This window comes from Dendrobates tinctorius, unplaced genomic scaffold (genome assembly GCF_039654945.1).
Source record: "Dendrobates tinctorius isolate UK_male_01 unplaced genomic scaffold, ASM3965494v1 ptg000111l, whole genome shotgun sequence".
In the NCBI taxonomy this organism is placed as follows: domain Eukaryota; kingdom Metazoa; phylum Chordata; class Amphibia; order Anura; family Dendrobatidae; genus Dendrobates; species Dendrobates tinctorius.
The window spans coordinates 30,365,229-30,391,883 of NW_027361779.1; the positions used below are offsets into that span (position 1 = coordinate 30,365,229).

The 26,655-nt window shown below is 65.9% G+C and overlaps 1 protein-coding gene across 3 annotated transcripts in view; it reads right to left on the reverse strand.

Moving 5' to 3' along the window:
* CFAP206 (cilia and flagella associated protein 206) overlaps positions 1–26,655 on the reverse strand; it is a 97,295-nt gene that overhangs the window by 44,271 nt on the left and 26,369 nt on the right. Inside the window, exon 1 of one of the 3 annotated variants that reach the window (XM_073589606.1) lies at positions 3,884–4,120. The exons of 1 other annotated variant lie outside the window; for it this stretch is intronic. In XM_073589606.1, coding sequence (XP_073445707.1) covers positions 3,884–3,991 — 108 coding nt within the window. In that variant the 5' untranslated portion in view covers positions 3,992–4,120. Of the gene's footprint in view, positions 1–1,704; positions 1,822–3,883; positions 4,121–26,655 lie in introns of those variants that run through there. One more of the 3 variants, XM_073589607.1, reaches the window with a different exon arrangement.

Sequence of the window (26,655 nt, forward strand, 5' to 3'; positions counted from 1 at the left end):
GTACTAAGAGAATCCTTATGTGACACACAATTGAATGATATCATTATATGATATCTCAAAAAAGGGGTGACAGATTCCCTTTAATTTATTAAGGGGACTGGAGTTAATTTCTGGCATAATTTAGGGCACTAAATTCAGGTACATTTTGATTAATTTGCCAGGAGAGCTTAGCCACACATCCTGCCCACTCTGGTAGAAAAGGCCGGCACTGACGTCAAAACACAAAAAGTTTTGAAAACACCTTGATGAATCATGTCCAGAGCCAAGACTAAAGAGCGCCATTAAAAACCACTTCTCAGAAGCTGGAGAAGACTGACCAAAAGTGCCCTGGTTGGAGTGGTAGGGCCAACAGAAGTGATGAAAATCAGGAACTAGGACTTGGACTGGGCGGATTACCTGCACGTTGTCTTCCCCTCCGTGACTGGTAATCTGTAGATTATACATTTAGGGGATGTGCACACGTTAAGAATTTCCTGCCGACATTTCTGCTGCAAATACTGAGGAGTTGGCAGGAAAAATGTAGCATAAAATACACACATTTTAGTTGTGTTTTTGATGTGTACTTTTCCCATTCATTAGATTAGGTGAAAATATGGCAAAAACACTGAAAGACCTGACGAGCTGTAGATGTGAAACTGCTTCACTTCTGCAAGGAAACAACAGCAACGTAGCACGAGCCTTCAGGAGTCGCATTCATTTGCTATTACTGGGAAAAGATCCTGTTTGTGACAAAACTGAGATGGGAAAAACTGTGACAAAACGAAGCAAACATTCAACTTGTGCACTTCTCCTTAACCTTGTTTTTAGGAATATTAGGCTATTAGGCCATTGCTAGGGCTACTGAACACTGAGAGAGCAGCAGAGGGCTGCTGGGTGGCCATGGCGAAGGTCTGGTAGCCAACACAATTAAGAGCCACATTGCTATAGTGACTATTAGGGATGAGTGGATCTGTGGATGTTCAGGTCCGTTGGGTTCGGCAGAACTTTATAAAAAGTTTGGTTTGGGTAGCAGAATGGTACCCAAACTAGATTCCAAGCACGGGACCCAGTCAAGTGAATGGGGGCTCGAACATCCAGTGGTACCCCTGCTGTCCTCTGTGTGACGGCGTGGGAAACATCGGCTCTGACCATCGGTAACCTAACTAAACTCACCGCCGGTCACAGCCACTGGGTATCGCAGACCGCTAAGGGTTCCCACACTGTCACACAGAGGACAGCGTCTGAGCCAGCAACTGTGACCGGCAATGAAAAGGTTACCGTCGGTTAGGCGTCAGCTGATGACTACTACTGTCATCATCATGCTCCTGGTCTCACTGATAGCAGCAAGAGCAGGAGATGCTGATGAGAGTATTCACCAGCTATCACCTGTGTATAGTAAGAAATATGTCAGTGAGATATATCATTAATGCAGGGCATATGTAGGTTACTGTACATGTTTTTAGCTAATAAATAAAGAAATAAAAGAAAAAAATGGAGTGAGGACCACCTTATTTTTAATACCCATCTGAGGGAAAGCACACTGCTGGGAGCTGGTGTTATTATTCTGGGAAGAGGCCAATATCCATGAAGCTTCCCAGGCTATTGATAACAGCTGTCGAGGTTTGTACTCATTCAGCTGCTGTTAAGTATGCACAGGGAGCGGTATTGCTGAAATGTTTATTTAAACTGCATAAACCGATCAGGATAGCAAAACAAAAGACCAACCTTTTCCAGCACAAAGTGAAAACATAAAGTAAAAAGTCCATACAACATATAGGGGGTCCGCCCGCTCAGGATGGAGTCTGGTTCTTTAGGCCTTAGCACAGACCACCCCACAGGAGATGCACACAGCTCCAGACACTGAATGAGACCCTCGGCCTCCATTTTATCTGCCAAACCACGCCCCTGGGGTTGGGATATGTGAGCAGCCATTCCCACCCATCCCTTATGACTGCTCGTAAAACCTGGCCCTGGAATCGCCTAATAACTCTCTCAGCACTATATATGCTGGAGCATGCTGCCGAGCTCACATGACTGCAGCTAATAACTGCAATGACAAACATCTCCCCTCAAGGACTCATCCAGCGGCCATCTTACATTGCTCACAGCTGTCTGCTTAGCCCTTACTGGTTATTTCACATCATTTTGGGGATTTACCTCCCTATTTTTACTAACCAGCAAAGGCTAAGCAGAGAGCTGCTGGCTGATATTAATAGGCTGGGAAGGGACAATGGATATTGGCTCCCTCCTAGACTAGCAACACCAGCCATCAGCCGCCCCAGAAATTTTGCATCCATTAGATGCACCAATTCTGGAGCCTTGTCTCGACTCTTCCCGCTTGCCTGGTGCATTTGCAAGCAGCATAACGGTTTTGAGGTTGATGTCAGCTGTGTAATGTCCAATGACATTAAGACGAAGGGTTAGTAATGGAAAGGTGTCTGTAAGTCAAAAGTAATAATCACACAGAGAAAAGTCCTTTAATAATACAGAACACTTCCCAGCCCTCTTTACCCATTTATTACCTTTAAAAATAAAATAATCCAAAGGGCTCTGCCGTAAATCCATCCCATGTCCCATGACAATCGCCGACCCTGCTACATCTGGAGGCTGTGATGAGCGGTGACATCAGCAATGTGACCGCTCAGCACAACAGCCAGAACACAATGATAGTAGCGCGTGAATCCGGCTGCTGCGAGCGCTGACGTCAGTATGGTTATGGAAGTTCATCGGCTGTGAACTATGATAACATTACAGACGTCATATCTTGTCACAGCAGCCGGATTCACGTGCTAATGTCATTGTGTTCTGGCTGTCGTGCTGAGTGGTCACATTGCTGATGTCACTACTCATCACTGCCTCTGGATGTAGCAGAGTTGGGGATTGTCACGGGACGTGGGATGGATTTATGGCAGACCCATTTGGATTATTTTATTTTTTAATGGTATTCAAAAGGGTAAAAGAGGGTCAGGGAGTGCTTTATACAAATAAAGGACTTTTCTCTGCGGGGTTTTTTTTCTTCTTACTATGGGATTAGTAATGGGGGGTCTTATGGATGCCTCTCCATTACTAACCTGTGGGCTTGATGTCAGCGGCCATTAAACAGCAGACACCAACAACACAAGTATAAGGTTATGTGCACACGTTGCGGATTCTGCTGCTGGCCCTGCGGACCCACAGCGGTTTCCGCAGCGGTGTACAGTACATTAAAGCCTATGCAAAACAAAAAACGCTGTGCAGATGCTGCGGATTTTTCTGCGCGGTTTTGCCGCGGATTACAATGCGCAGTATGTCAATTGTTTGTGCGGATTCCGCAGCGGTTTCACACCTTATCATTATGAGGTGTGAAACCGCAGGGCAAAACCGCAGGCTAATCCGCAGATAAACCGCAGGACTTTTGTCACCAAAATCCGCGTGGAAAAATCCGCAGTGCAATCCGCAACGTGTGCACATAGCCTTACACCACTTGCCACCGCACCAAGGCAAGCGGGAAGAGCAGGGCAAAGCATCAGAATTTGCACATCTAATGGATGCACCTTTTCCGGGGCGGTTGCAAGCTGCTATTTTTAGGCTAGGGGCCAATATCCATGGACCTTCCCTGTCTGATTTACCTTGGCTGGTTATCAAAAATAGCAGGGACCCCATACCAGTGTTTAAAATTATTTATTTACATAATGGGAAAAAAATGGCGTGGGGCCCCTCTATTTTTTGTTAACCAGCCGAGATAAAGCAGACAGCTGAGAGTAGCTACCCGCAGCTGTCTGTTTCATCTTCGCTTGTTATCAAAAATAGATGGGCACCTACTTCTTTTTTTTTTTTTAAATGTTCACATGTTGTGGCGACCAAAACTACAAGTCCCAGCATGCTCTGCCTGTCTGAGGTTTTCACGCCATCACAGGTCACTCACCACAAATGCTGCCATGGTCTCTGACACCGTGTGCCCCTTTGCAGCACATTCCTGGGCGATTTCTCTTATGATGTTCTTAATCACACTCTCGGCTTGTGTATGAGACATAGTAGAGGGACGAGCAGAGCGGCGGCGGCGGCGGCACGGTCCGGTCTCACCCCGGATCACTGCGTACACTAGTTACAGCCGCAGTTGTTTACACCGCCGTCACCATAGAGACAGCAAGAGCCGCGCGGCGGAACAAAGCCAGATACCTTCTGATGTCAGATGGTCATGTGACAGTGTAACATCACGTGGTTCAGCTGAAGCCGCAGCCATTATACCGTCCCCTTCGCTACCTGTAGAGAAGTCTCTTCACTTTCAGTTTTCGGCAGTCAGCATTGTCTAGAGACTCATTTACAGACTGAGGCATGTGTGTCTGGTGCAGCACTGAGGTGCATGGGGGGGGCGGTGTGAGGGCGCACTGAGGTGCATGGGGGGGGCGGTGTGAGGGCGCACCGAGGTGCATGGGGGGGGGCGGTGTGAGGGCGCACTGAGGTGCATGGGGGGCGGTGTGAGGGCGCACTGAGGTGCATGGGGGACGGTGTGAGGGCGCACTGAGGTGCATGGGGGACGGTGTGAGGGCGCACTGAGGTGCATGGGGGGGGCGGTGTGAGGGCGCACTGAGGTGCATGGGGGGCGGTGTGAGGGCGCACTGAGGTGCATGGGGGGCGGTGTGAGGGCGCACTGAGGTGCATGGGGGGCGGTGTGAGGGCGCACTGAGGTGCATGGGGGGGGCGGTGTGAGGGCGCACTGAGGTGCATGGGGGGGGCGGTGTGAGGGCGCACTGAGGTGCATGGGGGGCGGTGTGAGGGCGCACTGAGGTGCATGGGGGACGGTGTGAGGGCGCACTGAGGTGCATGGGGGGGGCGGTGTGAGGGCGCACTGAGGTGCATGGGGGGCGGTGTGAGGGCGCACTGAGGTGCATGGGGGGCGGTGTGAGGGCGCACTGAGGTGCATGGGGGGGGCGGTGTGAAGGCGCACTGAGGTGCATGGGGGGCGGTGTGAGGGCGCACTGAGGTGCATGGGGGGCGGTGTGAGGGCGCACTGAGGTGCATGGGGGGCGGTGTGAGGGCGCACTGAGGTGCATGGGGGGGCGGTGTGAGGGCGCACTGAGGTGCATGGGGGGCGGTGTGAGGGCGCACTGAGGTGCATGGGGGGCGGTGTGAGGGCGCACTGAGGTGCATGGGGGGGGCGGTGTGAGGGCGCACTGAGGTGCATGGGGGGCGGTGTGAGGGCGCACTGAGGTGCATGGGGGGGGCGGTGTGAGGGCGCACTGAGGTGCATGGGGGGGCGGTGTGAGGGCGCACTGAGGTGCATGGGGGGGCGGTGTGAGGGCGCACTGAGGTGCATGGGGGGCGGTGTGAGGGCGCACTGAGGTGCATGGGGGTGTTGTGAGGGCGCACTGAGGTGCCTGGGGGGGCGGTGTGAGGGCGCACTGAGGTGCATGGGGGGTGCGGTGTGAGGGCGCACTGAGGTGCATGGAGGGCGGTGTGAGGGGGAAATGAGGTGCATGGGGGGGTGGTGTGAGGGCACACTAAGGTGCATGGGGGGGCGGTGTGAGGGCGCACTGAGGTGCATGGGGGGGCGGTGTGAGGGCGCACTGAGGTGCATGGGGGGGCGGTGTGAGGGCGCACTGAGGTGCATGGGGGGCGGTGTGAGGGCGCACTGAGGTGCATGGGGGGCGGTGTGAGGGCGCACTGAGGTGCATGGGGGGGGCGGTGTGAGGGCGCACTGAGGTGCATGGGGGGCGGTGTGAGGGCGCACTGAGGTGCATGGGGGGGGCGGTGTGAGGGCGCACTGAGGTGCATGGGGGGGGCGGTGTGAGGGCGCACTGAGGTGCATGGGGGGGCGGTGTGAGGGCGCACTGAGGTGCATGGGGGGCGGTGTGAGGGCGCACTGAGGTGCATGGGGGTGTTGTGAGGGCGCACTGAGGTGCCTGGGGGGGCGGTGTGAGGGCGCACTGAGGTGCATGGGGGGGGCGGTGTGAGGGCGCACTGAGGTGCATGGAGGGCGGTGTGAGGGGGAAATGAGGTGCATGGGGGGGTGGTGTGAGGGCACACTAAGGTGCATGGGGGGGCGGTGTGAGGGCGCACTGAGGTGCATGGGGGGGCGGTGTGAGGGCGCACTGAGGTGCATGGGGGGGCGGTGTGAGGGCGCACTGAGGTGCATGGGGGGGCGGTGTGAGGGCGCACTGAGGTGCTTGGGGGGGCGGTGTGAGGGCGCACTGAGGTGCGTGGGGGGGCGGTGTGAGGGCGCACTGAGGTGCGTGGGGGGGCGGTGTGAGGGCGCACTGAGGTGCGTGGGGGGGCGGTGTGAGGGCGCACTGAGGTGCATGGGGGCGGTGTGAGGGCACACTGAGGTGCATGGGGGGCGGTGTGAGGGCACACTGAGGTGCATGGGGGGCGGTGTGAGGGCGCACTGAGGTGCATGGGGGGGTGTGAGGGCGCACTAAGGTGCGTGGGGGGGTGTGAGGGCGCACTGAGGTGTATGGGGGGGCGGTGAGAGGGCGCACTGAGGTGCATGGGGGGACGGTGTGAGGGCGCACTGAGGTGCATGGGGGTGGTGTGAGGGCGCACTGAGGTGCGTGGGGGGGCGGTGTGAGGGCACACAGGTGCGTGGGGGGGCGGTGCAGGGGGGGCGGTGTGAGGGCACACAGGTGGGGGGGCGGTGTGAGGGCGCACTGAGGAGCGTGGGGGGGCGGTGTGAGGGCACACTGAGGTGCGTGGGGGGGCGGTGTGAGGGCGCACTGAGGAGCATGGGGGGGCGGTGTGAGGGCGCACTGAGGTGCATGGGGGGGCGGTGTGAGGGCGCACTGAGGTGCATGGAGGGCGGTGTGAGGGGGCAATGAGGTGCATGGGGGTGGTGTGAGGGCACACTAAGGTGCATGGGGGGGCGGTGTGAGGGCGCACTGAGGTGCATGGGGGGGCGGTGTGAGGGCGCACTGAGGTGCATGGGGGGGCGGTGTGAGGGCGCACTGAGGTGCTTGGGGGGGCGGTGTGAGGGAGCACTGAGGTGCATGGGGGCGGTGTGAGGGCGCACTGAGGTGCATGGGGGGGTGTGAGGGCGCACTGAGGTGTGTGGGGGGGTGTGAGGGCGCACTGAGGTGCGTGGGGGTGTGTGAGGGCACACAGGTGCATGGGGGGGCGGTGTGAGGGCGCACTGAGGAGCGTGGGGGGGCGGTGTGAGGGCACACCGGTGCGTGGGGGGGCGGTGTGAGGGCACACAGGTGCGTGGGGGGGCGGTGTGAGGGCGCACTGAGGTGCGTGGGGAGGCGGTGTGAGGGCGCACTGAGGTGCGTGAGGGAGCACTGAGGTGCGTGAGGGGGCGGTGTGAGGGCGCACTGAGGTGCGTGGGGGGGAGGTGTGAGGGCGCACTGAGGTGCGTGGGGGGGCGGTGTGAGGGCGCACTGAGGTGCATGGGGGGGGCGGTGTGAGGGCACACTGAGGTGCATGGGGGGCGGTGTGAGGGAGCACTGAGGTGCATGGGGGTGTTGTGAGAGCGCACTGAGGTGCATGGGGGGGCGGTGTGAGGGCGCACTGAGGAGCATGGGGGGGCGGTGTGAGGGCACACTGAGGTGCATGGGGGGCGGTGTGAGGGCGCACTGAGGTGCATGGAGGGCGGTGTGAGGGGGCAATGAGGTGCATGGGGGTGGTGTGAGGGCACACTAAGGTGCATGGGGGGGCGGTGTGAGGGAGCACTAAGGTGCATGGGGGGGCGGTGTGAGGGCGCACTGAGGTGCATGGGGGGGCGGTGTGAGGGCGCACTGAGGTGCTTGGGGGGGCGGTGTGAGGGCGCACAGGTGCATGGGGGGCGGTGTGAGGGCGCACTGAGGTGCGTGGGGGGGGTGAGGGCGCACTGAGGTGTGTGGGGGGGGTGTGAGGGCGCACTGAGGTGCATGGGGGGGTGTGAGGGCACACAGGTGCGTGGGGGGCGGTGCGTGGGGGGGCGGTGTGAGGGCGCACTGAGGTGCGTGGGGGGGCGGTGTGAGGGCACACTGAGGTGCGTGGGGGGGCGGTGTGAGGGCACACTGAGGTGCATGGGGGGCGGTGTGAGGGCGCACTGAGGTGCATGGGGGTGTTGTGAGGGCGCACTGAGGTGCATGGGGGGGCGGTGTGAGGGCGCACTGAGGAGCATGGGGGGGCGGTGTGAGGGCGCACTGAGGTGCATGGGGGGGCGGTGTGAGGGCGCACTGAGGAGCATGGGGGGGCGGTGTGAGGGCGCACTGAGGTGCATGGGGGGCGGTGTGAGGGCGCACTGAGGTGCATGGAGGGCGGTGTGAGGGCGCACTGAGGTGCGTGTGAGGGCGGTGTGAGGGCACACACGTGCGTGGGGGGGCGGTGCATGGGGGGCGTTGTGAGGGCGCACTGAGGAGCGTGGGGGGGCGGTGTGAGGGCACACTGAGGTGCGTGGGGGGCGGTGTGAGGGCGCACTGAGGTGCGTGGGGGCGGTGTGAGGGCGCACTGAGGTGCGTGGGAGGGCGGTGTGAGGGCGCACTGAGGTGCATGGGGGGGCGGTGTGAGGGCGCACTGAGGTGCATGGGGGGGCGGTGTGAGGGCACACTGAGGTGCATGGGGGGCGGTGTGAGGGAGCACTGAGGTGCATGGGGGTGTTGTGAGGGCGCACTGAGGAGCATGGGGGGGCGGTGTGAGGGCACACTGAGGTGCATGGGGGGGCGGTGTGAGGGCGCACTGAGGTGCATGGAGGGCGGTGTGAGGGGGCAATGAGGTGCATGGGGGTGGTGTGAGGGCACACTAAGGTGCATGGGGGGGCGGTGTGAGGGAGCACTAAGGTGCATGGGGGGGCGGTGTGAGGGCGCACTGAGGTGCATGGGGGGGCGGTGTGAGGGCGCACTGAGGTGCTTGGGGGGGCGGTGTGAGGGCGCACTGAGGTGCATGGGGGGCGGTGTGAGGGCGCACTGAGGTGCGTGGGGGGGGTGAGGGCGCACTGAGGTGTGTGGGGGGGTGTGAGGGCGCACTGAGGTGCATGGGGGGGTGTGAGGGCACACAGGTGCGTGGGGGGCTGTGTGAGGGCGCACTGAGGAGCGTGGGGGGGGGTGTGAGGGCACACTGAGGTGCGTGGGGGGCGGTGTGAGGGCACACCGGTGCGTGGGGGGGAGGTGTGAGGGCACACAGGTGCGTGGGGGGGAGGTGTGAGGGCGCACTGAGGAGCATGGGGGGGCGGTGTGAGGACGCACTGAGGTGCATGGGGGGCGGTGTGAGGGCGCACTGAGGAGCATGGGGGGGCGGTGTGAGGGCGCACTGAGGTGCATGGGGGGGCAGTGTGAGGGCGCACTGAGGTGCTTGGGGGGGCGGTGTGAGGGCGCACTGAGGTGCATGGGGGCGGTGTGAGGGCGCACTGAGGTGCATGGGGGGGGGTGAGGGCGCACTGAGGTGTGTGGGGGGGTGTGAGGGCGCATTGAGGTGCATGGGGGGTGTGAGGGCACACAGGTGCGTGGGGGGCGGTGCATGGGGGGGCGGTGTGAGGGCGCACTGAGGAGCGTGGGGGGGGTGTGAGGGCACACTGAGGTGCGTGGGGGGGCGGTGTGAGGGCACACCGGTGCGTGGGGTGGCGGTGTGAGGGCACACAGGTGCGTGGGGGGGCGGTGTGAGGGAGCACTGAGGTGCGTGGGGGGGCGGTGAGAGGGCGCACTGAGGTGCATGGGGGTGTTGTGAGGGCGCACTGAGGTGCATGGGGGGGCGGTGTGAGGGCGCACTGAGGAGCATGGGGGGGCGGTGTGAGGGCGCACTGAGGTGCATGGGGGGCGGTGTGAGGGCGCACTGAGGTGCATGGAGGGCGGTGTGAGGGCGCACTGAGGTGCGTGTGAGGGCGGTGTGAGGGCACACACGTGCGTGGGGGGGCGGTGCATGGGGGGCGTTGTGAGGGCGCACTGAGGAGCGTGGGGGGGCGGTGTGAGGGCACACTGAGGTGCGTGGGGGGCGGTGTGAGGGCGCACTGAGGTGCGTGGGGGCGGTGTGAGGGCGCACTGAGGTGCGTGGGAGGGCGGTGTGAGGGCGCACTGAGGTGCATGGGGGGGCGGTGTGAGGGCGCACTGAGGTGCATGGGGGGGCGGTGTGAGGGCACACTGAGGTGCATAGGGGGCGGTGTGAGGGAGCACTGAGGTGCATGGGGGTGTTGTGAGAGCGCACTGAGGTGCATGGGGGGGGCGGTGTGAGGGCGCACTGAGGAGCATGGGGGGGCGGTGTGAGGGCACACTGAGGTGCATGGGGGGCGGTGTGAGGGCGCACTGAGGTGCATGGAGGGCGGTGTGAGGGGCAATGAGGTGCATGGGGGTGGTGTGAGGGCACACTAAGGTGCATGGGGGGGCGGTGTGAGGGAGCACTAAGGTGCATGGGGGGGCGGTGTGAGGGAGCACTAAGGTGCATGGGGGGGCGGTGTGAGGGCGCACTGAGGTGCATGGGGGGGCGGTGTGAGGGCGCACTGAGGTGCATGGGGGGGCGGTGTGAGGGCGCACTGAGGTGCATGGGGGGCGGTGTGAGGGCGCACTGAGGTGCGTGGGGGGGGTGAGGGCGCACTGAGGTGTGTGGGGGGGTGTGAGGGCGCACTGAGGTGCATGGGGGGGTGTGAGGGCACACAGGTGCGTGGGGGGCGGTGCATGGGGGGGCGGTGTGAGGGCGCACTGAGGTGCGTGAGGGGGCGGTGTGAGGGCGCACTGAGGTGCGTGGGGGGGCGGTGTGAGGGCGCACTGAGGTGCGTGGGGGGGCGGTGTGAGGGCACACTGAGGTGCATGGGGGGCGGTGTGAGGGCGCACTGAGGTGCATGGGGGTGTTGTGAGGGCGCACTGAGGTGCATGGGGGGGCGGTGTGAGGGCGCACTGAGGAGCATGGGGGGGCGGTGTGAGGGCGCACTGAGGTGCATGGGGGGGCGGTGTGAGGGCGCACTGAGGAGCATGGGGGGGCGGTGTGAGGGCGCACTGAGGTGCATGGGGGGCGGTGTGAGGGCGCACTGAGGTGCATGGAGGGCGGTGTGAGGGCGCACTGAGGTGCGTGTGAGGGCGGTGTGAGGGCACACACGTGCGTGGGGGGGCGGTGCATGGGGGGCGTTGTGAGGGCGCACTGAGGAGCGTGGGGGGGCGGTGTGAGGGCGCACTGAGGTGCGTGGGGGCGGTGTGAGGGCGCACTGAGGTGCGTGGGAGGGCGGTGTGAGGGCGCACTGAGGTGCATGGGGGGGCGGTGTGAGGGCGCACTGAGGTGCATGGGGGGGCGGTGTGAGGGCACACTGAGGTGCATGGGGGGCGGTGTGAGGGAGCACTGAGGTGCATGGGGGTGTTGTGAGAGCGCACTGAGGTGCATGGGGGGGGCGGTGTGAGGGCGCACTGAGGAGCATGGGGGGGCGGTGTGAGGGCACACTGAGGTGCATGGGGGGGCGGTGTGAGGGCGCACTGAGGTGCATGGAGGGCGGTGTGAGGGGGCAATGAGGTGCATGGGGGTGGTGTGAGGGCACACTAAGGTGCATGGGGGGGCGGTGTGAGGGAGCACTAAGGTGCATGGGGGGGCGGTGTGAGGGCGCACTGAGGTGCATGGGGGGCGGTGTGAGGGCGCACTGAGGTGCGTGGGGGGGTGAGGGCGCACTGAGGTGTGTGGGGGGGTGTGAGGGCGCACTGAGGTGCATGGGGGGGTGTGAGGGCACACAGGTGCGTGGGGGGCGGTGTGAGGGCGCACTGAGGAGCGTGGGGGGGGGTGTGAGGGCACACTGAGGTGCGTGGGGGGCGGTGTGAGGGCACACCGGTGCGTGGGGGGGAGGTGTGAGGGCACACAGGTGCGTGGGGGGGAGGTGTGAGGGCGCACTGAGGAGCATGGGGGGGCGGTGTGAGGACGCACTGAGGTGCATGGGGGGCGGTGTGAGGGCGCACTGAGGAGCATGGGGGGGCGGTGTGAGGGTGCATGGGGGGGCAGTGTGAGGGCGCACTGAGGTGCTTGGGGGGGCGGTGTGAGGGCGCACTGAGGTGCATGGGGGGCGGTGTGAGGGCGCACTGAGGTGCATGGGGGGGGTGAGGGCGCACTGAGGTGTGTGGGGGGGTGTGAGGGCGCACTGAGGTGCATGGGGGGTGTGAGGGCACACAGGTGCGTGGGGGGCGGTGCATGGGGGGGCGGTGTGAGGGCGCACTGAGGAGCGTGGGGGGGGTGTGAGGGCACACTGAGGTGCGTGGGGGGGCGGTGTGAGGGCACACCGGTGCGTGGGGTGGCGGTGTGAGGGCACACAGGTGCGTGGGGGGGCGGTGTGAGGGAGCACTGAGGTGCGTGGGGGGGCGGTGTGAGGGCGCACTGAGGTGCGTGAGGGGGCGGTGTGAGGGCGCACTGAGGTGCGTGGGGGGGCGGTGTGAGGGCGCACTGAGGTGCGTGGGGGGGCGGTGTGAGGGCGCACTGAGGTGCGTGGGGGGGCGGTGTGAGGGCACACAGGTGCGTGGGGGGGCGGTGTGAGGGCGCACTGAGGTGCGTGGGGGGGCGGTGTGAGGGCGCACTGAGGTGCGTGAGGGGGCGGTGTGAGGGCGCACTGAGGTGCGTGGGGGGGCGGTGTGAGGGCGCACTGAGGTGCGTGGGGGGGCGGTGTGAGGGCGCACTGAGGTGCATGGGGGGGCGGTGTGAGGGCGCACTGAGGTGCATGGGGGGGCGGTGTGAGGGCACACTGAGGTGCATGGGGGCGGTGTGAGGGCGCACTGAGGTGCATGGGGGTGTTGTGAGGGCACACTGAGGTGCATGGGGGGGCGGTGTGAGGGCGCACTGAGGAGCATGGGGGGGCGGTGTGAGGGCGCACTGAGGTGCATGGGGGGGCGGTGTGAGGGTGCACTGAGGTGCATGGAGGGCGGTGTGAGGGGGCACTGAGGTGCACGGGGGTGGTGTGAGGGCACACTAAGGTGCATGGGGGGCGGTGTGAGGGCGCACTAAGGTGCATGGGGGGAGGTGTGAGGGCGCACTGAGGTGCATGGGGGGGCGGTGTGAGGGCGCACAGGTGCATGGGGGGGCGGTGTGAGGGCGCACTGAGGTGCATGGGGGGCGGTGTGAGGGCGCACTGAGGTGCATGGGGGGGTGTGAGGGCGCACTGCGGGGTGTGAGGGCGCACTGAGGTGCATGGGGGGGTGTGAGGGCGCACTGAGGTGCATGGGGGGGCGGTGTGAGGGCGCACTGAGGTGCATGGGGGGGCGCTGTGAGGGCGCACTGAGGTGCATGGGGGGCGGTGTGAGGGCGCACTGAGGTGGATGGGGGCGGTGTGAGGGCGCACTGAGGTGCATGGGGGGGCGGTGTGAGGGCGCACTGAGGTGCATGGGGGGGCGGTGTGAGGGCCCACTGAGGTGCATGGGGGGGCGGTGTGAGGGCCCACTGAGGTGCATGGGGGGGCGGTGTGAGGGCACACTGAGGTGCATGGGGGGGCGGTGTGAGGGCACACTGAGGTGCATGGGGGGGCGGTGTGATGGGGCACTGAGGTGCATGGGGGGGCGGTGTGAGGGCGCACTGAGGTGCATAGGGGGGCGGTGTGAGGGCACACAGGTGCATTGGGGGCGGTGTGAGGGCACACTGAGGTGCATGGGGGGGCGGTGTGAGGGCACACTGAGGTGCATGGGGGGGCGGTGTGAGGGCACACTGAGGTGCATGGGGGGGCGGTGTGAGGGCACACTGAGGTGCATGGGGGGCGGTGTGATGGAGCACTGAGGTGCATGGGGAGGCGGTGTGATGGAGCACTGAGGTGCATGGGGGAGGTGTGATGGAGCACTGAGGTGCATGGGGGGGCGGTGTGAGGGCACACTGAGGTGCATGGGGGGCGGTGTGATGGAGCACTGAGGAGCATGGGGGGGCGGTGTGAGAGCGCACTGAGGTGCCCGGATTTCATCACCATGAAGGAGGAAGAGAAAACATATATCCTGCTGGGGGAAGAAGAGAGAGCAGTGGAGATAGCAGCGTAATATGTGAGCAAATGTCATAGACTGCAAGAAAGAGAACTATGATATGCCATGGACTTCTATGGCCCTATCCTGGATCTACCCCATGCCCCCTTCCACCTTCCCTATGCCATGGACTTATATAGCCCCATCCTGGATCTGCCCCATCCACCTTTCCTACAGCCCCTACCCAACATCCCTACAGTCCCTATCCTTATTCCCTTTTGTACACTTGCTTTGGCAAAACTAATGTGTATTTAGTCCTGCCAATAAAGCTTCTTTGAATCTTGAATCTTGCATTGGGGGGCGGTGTGATGGCGCACTGAGGTGCGTGAGGGGGCGGTGTGAGGGCGCACTGAGGTGCGTGGGGGGGCGGTGTGAGGGCACACTGAGGTGCGTGGGGGCGGTGTGAGGGCTCACTGAGGTGCGTGGGGGGGCGGTGTGAGGGCGCACTGAGGTGCATGGGGGGCGGTGTGAGGGCACACTGAGGTGCATGGGGGGGGCGGTGTGAGGGCACACTGAGGTGCATGGGGGGTGGTGTGATGGAGCACTGAGGTGCATGGGGAGGCGGTGTGATGGAGCACTGAGGTGCATGGGGGCGGTGTGATGGAGCACTGAGGTGCATGGGGGGGCGGTGTGAGGGCACACTGAGGTGCATGGGGGCGGTGTGATGGAGCACTGAGGTGCATGGGGGGGGCGGTGTGAGAGCGCACTGAGGTGCCCGGATTTCATCACCATGAAGGAGGAAGAGAAAACATATATCCTGCTGGGGGAAGAAGAGAGAGCAGTGGAGATAGCAGCGCAATATGTGAGCAAATGTCATAGACTGCAAGAAAGAGAACTATGATATGCCGTGGACTTCTATGGCCCTATCCTGGATCTACCCCATGCCCCCTTCCACCTTCCCTATGCCATGGACTTATATAGCCCCATCCTGGATCTGCCCCATCCACCTTTCCTACAGCCCCTACCCAACATCCCTACAGTCCCTATCCTTATTCCCTTTTGTACACTTGCTTTGGCAAAACTAAATGTGTATTTAGTCCTGCCAATAAAGCTTCTTTGAATCTTGAATCTTGCATTGGGGGGCGGTGTGATGGCGCATTGAGGTGCGTGGGGGGGCGGTGTGAGGGCACACTGAGGTGCGTGGGGGGGCGGTGTGAGGGCGCACTGAGGTGCGTGGGGGGGCGGTGTGAGGGCGCACTGAGGTGCGTGGGGGGGCGGTGTGAGGGCGCACTGAGGTGCGTGGGGGGCGGTGTGAGGGCACACTGAGGTGTGTGGGGGGCGGTGTGAGGGCACACTGAGGTGCGTGGGGGGGCGGTGTGAGGGCGCACTGAGGTGCATGGGGGTGTTGTGAGGGCGCACTGAGGTGCATGGGGGGGCGGTGTGAGGGCGCACTGAGGAGCATGGGGGGGCGGTGTGAGGGCGCACTGAGGTGCATGGGGGCGGTGTGAGGGCGCACTGAGGTGCATGGAGGGCGGTGTGAGGGGGCAATGAGGTGCATGGGGGTGGTGTGAGGGCACACTAAGGTGCATGGGGGGCGGTGTGAGGGCGCACTAAGGTGCATGGGGGGGCGGTGTGAGGGCGCACTGAGGTGCATGGGGGGGCGGTGTGAGGGCGCACTGAGGTGCTTGGGGGGGCGGTGTGAGGGCGCACTGAGGTGCATGGGGGGCGGTGTGAGGGCGCACTGAGGTGCATAGGGGGGGTGTGAGGGCGCACTGAGGTGTGTGGGGGGGGTGTGAGGGCGCACTGAGGTGCATGGGGGGGTGTGAGGGCACACAGGTGCATGTGGGGGCGGTGTGAGGGCGCACTGAGGAGCGTGGGGGAGCGGTGTGAGGGCACACCGGTGCGTGGGGAGGCGGTGTGAGGGCACACAGGTGCGTGGGGGGGGCGGTGTGAGGGCGCACTGAGGTGCATAGGGGGGCGGTGTGAGGGCACACTGAGGTGCATGGGGGGCGGTGTGAGGGCGCACTGAGGTGCATGGGGGTGTTGTGAGGGCGCATTGAGGTGCATGGGGGGGCGGTGTGAGGGCGCACTGAGGAGCATGAGGGGGCGGTGTGAGGGCGCACTGAGGTGCATGGAGGGCGGTGTGAGGGGGCACTGAGGTGCATGGGGGTGGTGTGAGGGCACCCTAAGGTGCATGGGGGGCGGTGTGAGGGCGCACTAAAGTGCATGGGGGGGCGGTGTGAGGGCGCACTGAGGTGCATGGGGGGGCGGTGTGAGGGCGCACTGAGGTGCATGGGGGGCGGTGTGAGGGCGCACTGAGGTGCATGGGGGGGCGGTGTGAGGGCGCACTGAGGTGCATGGGGGGCGGTGTGAGGGCGCACTGAGGTGCATGGGGGGCGGTGTGAGGGCGCACTGAGGTGCATGGGGGGCGGTGTGAGGGCGCACTGAGGTGCATGGGGGGCGGTGTGAGGGCGCACTGAGGTGCATGGGGGACGGTGTGAGGGCGCACTGAGGTGCATGGGGGGCGGTGTGAGGGCGCACTGAGGTGCATGGGGGGGCGGTGTGAGGGCGCACTGAGGTGCATGGGGGGCGGTGTGAGGGCGCACTGAGGTGCATGGGGGACGGTGTGAGGGAGCACTGAGGTGCATGGGGGGCGGTGTAAGGGCACACTGAGGAGCATGAGGGGCGGTGTGAGGGCGCACTGAGGTGCATGGGGGGGGCGGTGTGAGGGCGCACTGAGGTGCATGGGGGGCGGTGTGAGGGCGCACTGAGGTGCATGGGGGGCGGTGTGAGGGCGCACTGAGGTGCATGGGGGGCGGTGTGAGGGCGCACTGAGGTGCATGGGGGGGGCGGTGTGAGGGCGCACTGAGGTGCATGGGGGGGGCGGTGTGAGAGCGCACTGAGGTGCATGGGGGGCGGTGTGAGGGCGCACTGAGGTGCATGGGGGGCGGTGTGAGGGCGCACTGAGGTGCATGGGGACCGGTGTGAGGGCGCACTGAGGTGCATGGGGGGGGCGGTGTGAGGGCGCACTGAGGTGCATGGGGGGGCGGTGTGAGGGCGCACTGAGGTGCATGGGGGGGCGGTGTGAGGGCGCACTGAGGTGCATGGGGGGCGGTGTGAGGGCGCACTGAGGTGCATGGGGGGCGGTGTGAGGGCGCACTGAGGTGCATGGGGGGCGGTGTGAGGGCGCACTGAGGTGCATGGGGGGCGGTGTGAGGGCGCACTGAGGTGCATGGGGGGCGGTGTGAGGGCGCACTGAGGTGCATGGGGGGGGCGGTGTGAGGGCGCACTGAGGTGCATGGGGGGCGGTGTGAGGGCGCACTGAGGTGCATGGGGGCGGTGTGAGGGCGCACTGAGGTGCATGGGGGGGCGGTGTGAGGGCGCACTGAGGTGCATGGGGGGGCGGTGTGAGGGCGCACTGAGGTGCATGGGGGGCGGTGTGAGGGCGCACTGAGGTGCATGGGGGGCGGTGTGAGGGCGCACTGAGGTGCATGGGGGGGCGGTGTGAGGGCGCACTGAGGTGCATGGGGGGCGGTGTGAGGGCGCACTGAGGTGCATTGGGGGGGCGGTGTGAGGGCGCACTGAGGTGCATGGGGGGGCGGTGTGAGGGCGCACTGAGGTGCATGGGGGCGGTGTGAGGGCGCACTGAGGTGCATGGGGGCGGTGTGAGGGCCCACTGAGGTGCATGGGGGGCGGTGTGAGGGCACACTGAGGTGCATGGGGGGCGGTGTGAGGGCACACTGAGGTGCATGGGGGGCGGTGTGAGGGCACACTGAGGTGCATGGGGGGCGGTGTGAGGGCGCACTGAGGTGCATGGGGGACGGTGTGAGGGCGCACTGAGGTGCATGGGGGGGTTGAGGGCGCACTGAGGTGCGTGGGGGGGTGTGAGGGCGCACTGAGGTGCGTGGGGGGGTGTGAGGGCGCACTGAGGTGCATGGGGGGGCGGTGAGAGGGCGCACTGAGGTGCATGGGGGGACGGTGTGAGGGCGCACTGAGGTGCATGGGGGTGGTGTGAGGGCGCACTGAGGTGCGTGGGGGGGGCGGTGTGAGGGCGCACTGAGGTGCGTGTGAGGGCACACAGGTGCGTGGGGGGCGGTGTGAGGGCACACAGGTGCGTGGGGGGGCGGTGTGAGGGCACACAGGTGCGTGGGGGGCGGTGTGAGGGCGCACTGAGGAGCGTGGGGGGGGCGGTGTGAGGGCACACTGAGGTGCGCGTGGGGGGCGGTGTGAGGGCGCACTGAGGAGCGTGGGGGGGGCGGTGTGAGGGCACACTGAGGTGCGCTGGGGGGGTGGTGTGAGGGCACACCGGTGCGTGGGGGGGCGGTGTGAGGGCACACCGGTGCGTGGGGGGGCGGTATGAGGGCACACTGAGGTGCGTGGGGGGCGGTGTGAGGGCGCACTGAGGTGCGTGGGGGGGCGGTGTGAGGGCGCACTGAGGTGCGTGGGGGGGCGGTGTGAGGGCACACTGAGGTGCGTGGGGGGGGCGGTGTGAGGGCGCACTGAGGTGCATGGGGGGGCGGTGTGAGGGCACACTGAGGTGCATGGGGGGGCGGTGTGAGGGCGCACTGAGGTGCTTGGGGGTGTTGTGAGGGCGCACTGAGGTGCCTGGGGGGGCGGTGTGAGGGCGCACTGAGGAGCATGGGGGGGCGGTGTGAGGGCGCACTGAGGTGCATGGGGGGCGGTGTGAGGGCGCACTGAGGTGCATGGAGGGCGGTGTGAGGGGGAAATGAGGTGCATGGGGGTGGTGTGAGGGCACACTAAGGTGCATGGTGGGGTGGTGTGAGGGCGCACTAAGGTGCATGGGGGGGCGGTGTGAGGGCGCACTGAGGTGCATGGGGGAGCGGTGTGAGGGCGCACTGAGGTGCTTGGGGGGGCGGTGTGAGGGCGCACTGAGGTGCTTGGGGGGGCGGTGTGAGGGCGCACTGAGGTGCGTGGGGGGCGGTGTGAGGGCGCACTGAGGTGCATGGGGGGCGGTGTGAGGGCACACTGAGGTGCATGGGGGGCGGTGTGAGGGCACACTGAGGTGCATGGGGGGCGGTGTGAGGGCGCACTGAGGTGCATGGGGGGTGTGTGAGGGCGCACTGAGGTGCGTGGGGGGGGGGTGAGGGCGCACTGAGGTGCGTGGGGGGTGTGAGGGCGCACTGAGGTGCATGGGGGGCGGTGAGAGGGCGCACTGAGGTGCATGGGGGGACGGTGTGAGGGCGCACTGAGGTGCATGGGGGTGGTGTGAGGGCGCACTGAGGTGCGTGGGGGGGCGGTGTGAGGGCGCACTGAGGTGCGTGTGAGGGCACACAGGTGCGTGGGGGGGCGGTGTGAGGGCACACAGGTGCGTGGGGGGGCGGTGTGAGGGCACACAGGTGCGTGGGGGGGCGGTGTGAGGGAGCACTGAGGAGCGTGGGGGGGCGGTGTGAGGGCACACTGAGGTGCGTGGGGGGGCGGTGTGAGGGCACACCGGTGCATGGGGGGGCGGTGTGAGGGCACACTGAGGTGCATGGGGGGCGGTGTGAGGGCGCACTGAGGTGCGTGGGGGGGCGGTGTGAGGGCACACTGAGGTGCGTGGGGGGCGGTGTGAGGGCGCACTGAGGTGCGTGGGGGGGGCGGTGTGAGGGCGCACTGAGGTGCGTGGGGGGCGATGTGAGGGCGCACTGAGGTGCGTGGGGGGGCGATGTGAGGGCGCACTGAGGTGCGTGGGGGGGCGGTGTGAGGGCACACTGAGGTGCATGGGGGGGCGGTGTGAGGGCGCACTGAGGTGCATGGGGGGGCGGTGTGAGGGCGCACTGAGGTGCATGGGGGCGGTGTGAGGGCGCACTGAGATGCATGGGGGGGCGGTGTGAGGGCGCACTGAGGTGCATGGAGGGCGGTGTGAGGGGGCAATGAGGTGCATGGGGGTGGTGTGAGGGCACACTAAGGTGCATGGGGGGGCGGTGTGAGGGCGCACTAAGGTGCATGGGGGGGCGGTGTGAGGGCGCACTGAGGTGCATGGGGGGGGCGGTGTGAGGGCGCACTGAGGTGCTTGGGGGGCGGTGTGAGGGCGCACTGAGGTGCATGGGGGGCGGTGTGAGGGCGCACTGAGGTGCATGGGGGGTGTGAGGGCGCACTGAGGTGTGTGGGGGGGTGTGAGGGCGCACTGAGGTGCATGGGGGGGTGTGAGGGCACACAGGTGCGTGGGGGGCGGTGCATGGGGGGGCGGTGTGAGGGCGCACTGAGGAGCGTGGGGGGGCGGTGTGAGGGCACACTGAGGTGCGTGGGGGGCGGTGTGAGGGCACACAGGTGCGTGGGGGGGCGGTGTGAGGGCACACAGGTGCGTGGGGGGGCGGTGTGAGGGAGCACTGAGGTGCGTGGGGGGCGGTGTGAGGGCGCACTGAGGTGCGTGGGGGGGCGGTGTGAGGGCGCACTGAGGTGCATGGGGGTGTTGTGAGGGCGCACTGAGGTGCATGGGGGGGCGGTGTGAGGGCGCACTGAGGAGCATGGGGGGGCGGTGTGAGGGCGCACTGAGGTGCATGGGGGGCGGTGTGAGGGCGCACTGAGGTGCATGGAGGGCGGTGTGAGGGCGCACTGAGGTGCGTGTGAGGGCGGTGTGAGGGCACACAGGTGCGTGGGGGGGCGGTGCATGGGGGGCGGTGTGAGGGCGCACTGAGGTGCGTGGGGGGGCGGTGTGAGGGCACACTGAGGTGCGTGGGGGGTGGTGTTAGGGCACACCGGTGCGTGGGGGGGCGGTGTGAGGGCACACCGGTGCGTGGGGGGCGGTGTGAGGGCACACTGAGGTGCGTGGGGGGCGGTGTGAGGGCGCACTGAGGTGCGTGGGGGGGCGGTGTGAGGGCACACGGAGGTGCGTGGGGGCGGTGTGAGGGCGCACTGAGGTGCGTGGGGGGGCGGTGTGAGGGTGCACTGAGGTGCATGGGGGGGCGGTGTGAGGGCGCACTGAGGTGTATGGGGGGGAGGTGTGAGGGCACACTGAGGTGCATGGGGGGCGGTGTGAGGGCGCACTGAGGTGCATGGGGGTGTTGTGAGGGCGCACTGAGGTGCATGGGGGGGCGGTGTGAGGGCGCACTGAGGAGCATGGGGGGGCGGTGTGAGGGCGCACTGAGGTGCATGGGGGGCGGTGTGAGGGCGCACTGAGGTGCATGGAGGGCGGTGTTAGGGGGCAATGAGGTGCATGGGGGTGGTGTGAGGGCACACTAAGGTGCATGGGGGGGCGGTGTGAGGGCGCACTAAGGTGCATGGGGGGGGCGGTGTGAGGGCGCACTGAGGTGCATGGGGGGGCGGTGTGAGGGCGCACTGAGGTACTTGGGGGGGCGGTGTGAAAGAACACTGAGGTGCATGGGGGCAGTGTGAGGGCGCACTGAGGTGCATGGAGGGGTGTGAGGGCGCACTGAGGTGTGTGGGGGGGGGGTGAGGGCGCACTGAGGTGCATGGGGGTGTGTGAGGGCACACAGGTGCTTGGGGGGCGGTGCATGGGGGGGCGGTGTGAGGGCGCACTGAGGAGCGTGGGGGGGCGGTGTGAGGGCACACTGAGGTGCGTGGGGGGGCGGTGTGAGGGCACACCGGTGTGTGGGGGGGCGGTGTGAGGGCACACAGGTCCGTGGGGGGGCGGTGTGAGGGAGCACTGAGGTGCGTGGGGGGGCGGTGTGAGTGCGCACTGAGGTGCGTGGGGGGGCGGTGTGAGGGCGCACTGAGGTGCGTGAGGGCGCACTGAGGTGCGTGAGGGGGCGGTGTGAGGGCGCACTTAGGTGCGTGGGGGGGCGGTGTGAGGGCGCACTGAGGTGCGTGGGGGGGCGGTGTGAGGGCGCACTGAGGTGCGTGGGGGGGCGGTTTGAGGGCACACTGAGGTGCATGGGGGGCGGTGTGAGGGCGCACTGAGGTGCATGGGGGTGTTGTGAGGGCGCACTGAGGTGCATGGGGGGGCGGTGTGAGGGCGCACTGAGGAGCATGGGGGGGCGGTGTGAGGGCGCACTGAGGTGCATGGGGGGCGGTGTGAGGGCGCACTGAGGTGCATGGAGGGCGGTGTGAGGGCGCACTGAGGTGCGTGTGAGGGCGGTGTGAGGGCACACACGTGTGTGAGGGGGCGGTGCATGGGGGGCGGTGTGAGGGCGCACTGAGGAGCGTGGGGGGGCGGTGTGAGGGCACACTGAGGTGCGTGGGGGCGGTGTGAGGGCGCACTGAGGTGCGTGGGGGGGCGGTGTGAGGGCGCACTGAGGTGCATGGGGGGACGGTGTGAGGGCGCACTGAGGTGCATGGGGGGGCGGTGTGAGGGCACACTGAGGTGCATGGGGGGCGGTGTGAGGGAGCACTGAGGTGCATGGGGGTGTTGTGAGAGCGCACTGAGGTGCATGGGGGGGCGGTGTGAGGGCGCACTGAGGAGCATGGGGGGGCGGTGTGAGGGCACACTGAGTTGCATGGGGGGGCGGTGTGAGGGCGCACTGAGGTGCATGGAGGGCGGTGTGAGGGGGCAATGAGGTGCATGGGGGTGGTGTGAGGGCACACTAAGGTGCATGGGGGGGTGGTGTGAGGGAGCACTAAGGTGCATGGGGGGGCGGTGTGAGGGCGCACTGAGGTGCATGGGGGGCGGTGTGAGGGCGCACTGAGGTGCTTGGGGGGGCGGTGTGAGGGCGCACTGAGGTGCATGGGGGGCGGTGTGAGGGCGCACTGAGGTGCATGGGGGGGTGAGGGCGCACTGAGGTGTGTGGGGGGGTGTGAGGGCGCACTGAGGTGCATGGGGGGTGTGAGGGCACACAGGTGCGTGGGGGCGGTGCATGGGGGGGCGGTGTGAGGGCGCACTGAGGAGCGTGGGGGGGGTGTGAGGGCACACTGAGGTGCGTGGGGGGGGTGTGAGGGCACACCGGTGTGTGGGGGGGCGGTGTGAGGGCACACAGGTGCGTGGGGGGGCGGTGTGAGGGAGCACTGAGGTGCGTGGGGGGGAGGTGTGAGGGCGCACTGAGGTGCGTGGGGGGGCGGTGTGAGGGCGCACTGAGGTGCGTGAGGGGGCGGTGTGAGGGCGCACTGAGGTGCGTGAGGGGGCGGTGTGAGGGCGCACTGAGGTGCGTGGGGGGGCGGTGTGAGGGCGCACTGAGGTGCGTGGGGGGGCGGTGTGAGGGCACACAGGTGCGTGGGGGGGCGGTGTGAGGGCGCACTGAGGTGCATGGGGGGCGGTGTGAGGGCGCACTGAGGTGCGTGGGGGGGCGGTGTGAGGGCGCACTGTGGAGCGTGAGGGGGCGGTGTGAGGGCGCACTGAGGTGCGTGGGGGGGCGGTGTGAGGGCGCACTGAGGTGCATGGGGGGGCGGTGTGAGGGCGCACTGAGGTGCTTGGGGGGGCGGTGTGAGGGCGCACTGAGGTGCATGGGGGGCGGTGTGAGGGCGCACTGAGGTGCATGGGGGGGTGTGAGGGCGCACTGAGGGGTGTGAGGGCGCACTGAGGTGCATGGGGGGGTGTGAGGGCGCACTGAGGTGCATGGGGGGGCGGTGTGAGGGCGCACTGAGGTGCATGGGGGGGCGGTGTGAGGGCGCACTGAGGTGCATGGGGGGCGGTGTGAGGGCGCACTGAGGTGCATGGGGTGGTGTGAGGGCGCACTGAGGTGCGTGGGGGGGCGGTGTGAGGGCGCACTGAGGTGCGTGGGGGGGCGGTGTGAGGGCACACAGGTGCGTGGGGGGGCGGTGTGAGGGCACACAGGTGTGTGGGGGGGCGGTGTGAGGGCGCACTGAGGTGCGTGGGGGGGGCGGTGTGAGGGCACACAGGTGCGTGGGGGGGCGGTGTGAGGGCACACAGGTGCGTGGGGGGGCGGTGTGAGGGCACACAGGTGCGTGGGGGGGCGGTGTGAGGGCGCACTGAGGTGCGTGGGGGGCGGTGTGAGGGCGCACTGAGGTGCGTGGGGGGGCGGTGTGAGGGCACACTGAGGTGCGTGGGGGGGCGGTGTGAGGGCGAACTGAGGTGCGTGGGGGGCGGTGTGAGGGCGCACTGAGGTGCGTGGGGGGGCGGTGTGAGGTCGCACTTAGGTGCGTGGGGGGGCGGTGTGAGGGCGCACTGAGGTGCGTGAGGGGGCAGTGTGAGGGCGCACTGAGTTGCATGGGGGGGCGGTGTGAGGGCACACAGGTGCGTGGGGGGGCGGTGTGAGGGCACACAGGTGCGTGGGGGGGCGGTGTGAGGGCACACAGGTGCGTGGGGGGGCGGTGTGAGGGCGCACTGAGGTGCGTGGGGGGCGGTGTGAGGGCGCACTGAGGTGCGTGGGGGGGCGGTGTGAGGGCACACTGAGGTGCGTGGGGGGGCGGTGTGAGGGCGAACTGAGGTGCGTGGGGGGCGGTGTGAGGGCGCACTGAGGTGCGTGGGGGGGCGGTGTGAGGTCGCACTTAGGTGCGTGGGGGGGCGGTGTGAGGGCGCACTGAGGTGCGTGAGGGGGCAGTGTGAGGGCGCACTGAGTTGCATGGGGGGGCGGTGTGAGGGCGCACTGAGGTGCATGGGGGGGCGGTGTGAGGTCCCACTGAGGTGCATGGGGGGGCGGTGTGAGGGCACACTGAGGTGCATGGGGGGGCGGTGTGAGGGCACACTGAGGTGCATGGGGGGGGCGGTGTGATGGGGCACTGAGGTGCATGGGGGGGCAGTGTGAGGGCGCACTGAGGTGCATGGGGGGGCGGTGTGAGGGCACACTGAGGTGCATTGGGGGCGGTGTGAGGGCACACTGAGGTGCATGGGGGGGCGGTGTGAGGGCACACTGAGGTGCATGGGGGGGCGGTGTGAGGGCACACTGAGGTGCATGGGGGGCGGTGTGATGGAGCACTGAGGTGCATGGGGAGGCGGTGTGATGGAGCACTGAGGTGCATGGGGGCGGTGTGATGGAGCACTGAGGTGCATGGGGGGGCGGTGTGAGGGCACACTGAGGTGCATGGGGGGCGGTGTGATGGAGCACTGAGGTGCATGGGGGGGCGGTGTGAGAGCGCACTGAGGTGCCCGGATTTCATCACCATGAAGGAGGAAGAGAAAACATATATCCTGCTGGGGGAAGAAGAGAGAGCAGTGGAGATAGCAGCGCAATATGTGAGCAAATGTCATAGACTGCAAGAAAGAGAACTATGATATGCCATGGACTTCTATGGCCCTATCCTGGATCTACCCCATGCCCCCTTCCACCTTCCCTATGCCATGGACTTATATAGCCCCATCCTGGATCTGCCCCATCCACCTTTCCTACAGCCCCTACCCAACATCCCTACAGTCCCTATCCTTATTCCCTTTTGTACACTTGCTTTGGCAAAACTAATGTGTATTTAGTCCTGCCAATAAAGCTTCTTTGAATCTTGAATCTTGCATTGGGGGGCGGTGTGATGGCGCACTGAGGTGCCCGAATTTCATCACCATGAAGGAGGAAGAGAAAACATATATCCTGCTGGGGGAAGAAGAGAGAGCAGTGGAGATAGCAGCGCAATATGTGAGCAAATGTCATAGACTGCAAGAAAGAGAACTATGATATGCCATGGACTTCTATGGCCCTATCCTGGATCTGCCCCATCCACCTTTCCTACAGCCCCTACCCAACATCCCTACAGTCCCTATCCTTATTCCCTTTTGTACACTTGCTTTGGCAAAACTAAATGTGTATTTAGTCCTGCCAATAAAGCTTCTTTGAATCTTGAATCTTGCATTGGGGGGCGGTGTGATGGCGCACTGAGGTGCGTGGGGGGGCGGTGTGAGGGCACACTGAGGTGCGTGGGGGCGGTGTGAGGGCGCACTGAGGTGCGTGGGGGGGCGGTGTGAGGGCGCACTGAGGTGCGTGGGGGGGCGGTGTGAGGGCGCACTGAGGTGCGTGGGGGGGCGGTGTGAGGGCACACTGAGGTGCATGGGGGGGCGGTGTGAGGGTGCACTGAGGTGCATGGGGGTGGTGTGAGGGCACACTAAGGTGCATGGGGGGCGGTGTGAGGGCGCACTAAGGTGCATGGGGGGGCGGTGTGAGGGCGCACTGAGGTGCATGGGGGGGCGGTGTGAGGGCGCACTGAGGTGCTTGGGGGGGCGGTGTGAGGGCGCACTGAGGTGCATGGGGGGCGGTGTGAGGGCGCACTGAGGTGCATGGGGGGGTGTGAGGGAGCACTGAGGTGTGTGGGGGGGTGTGAGGGCGCACTGAGGTGCATGGGGGGGTGTGAGGGCACACAGGTGCATGTGGGGGCGGTGTGAGGGCGCACTGAGGAGCGTGGGGGAGCGGTGTGAGGGCGCACTGAGGTGCGTGGGGGGGCGGTGTGAGGGCACACCGGTGCGTGGGGAGGCGGTGTGAGGGCACACAGGTGCGTGGGGGGGCGGTGTGAGGGCGCACTGAGGTGCGTGGGGGGGCGGTGTGAGGGCGCACTGAGGTGCATGGGGGGCGGTGTGAGGGCGCACTGAGGTGCGTGAGGGGGCGGTGTGAGGGCGCACTGAGGTGCGTGAGGGGGCGGTGTGAGGGCGCACTGAGGTGCGTGGGGGGGCGGTGTGAGGGCGCACTGAGGTGCATGGGGGGGCGGTGTGAGGGCGCACTGAGGTGCATGGGGGGGCGGTGTGAGGGCACACTGAGGTGCATGGGGGGCGGTGTGAGGGCGCACTGAGGTGCATGGGGGTGTTGTGAGGGCGCACTGAGGTGCATGGGGGGGTGGTGTGAGGGCGCACTGAGGAGCATGGGGGGGCGGTGTGAGGGCGCACTGAGGTGCATGGGGGGCGGTGTGAGGGAGCACTGAGGTGCATGGAGTGCGGTGTGAGGGGGCACTGAGGTGCATGGGGGTGGTGTGAGGGGACCCTAAGGTGCATGGGGGGCGGTGTGAGGGCGCACTAAGGTGCATGGGGGGGCGGTGTGAGGGCGCACTGAGGTGCATGGGGGGGGCGGTGTGAGGGTGCACTGAGGTGCTTGGGGGGGCGGTGTGAGGGCGCACTGAGGTGCATGGG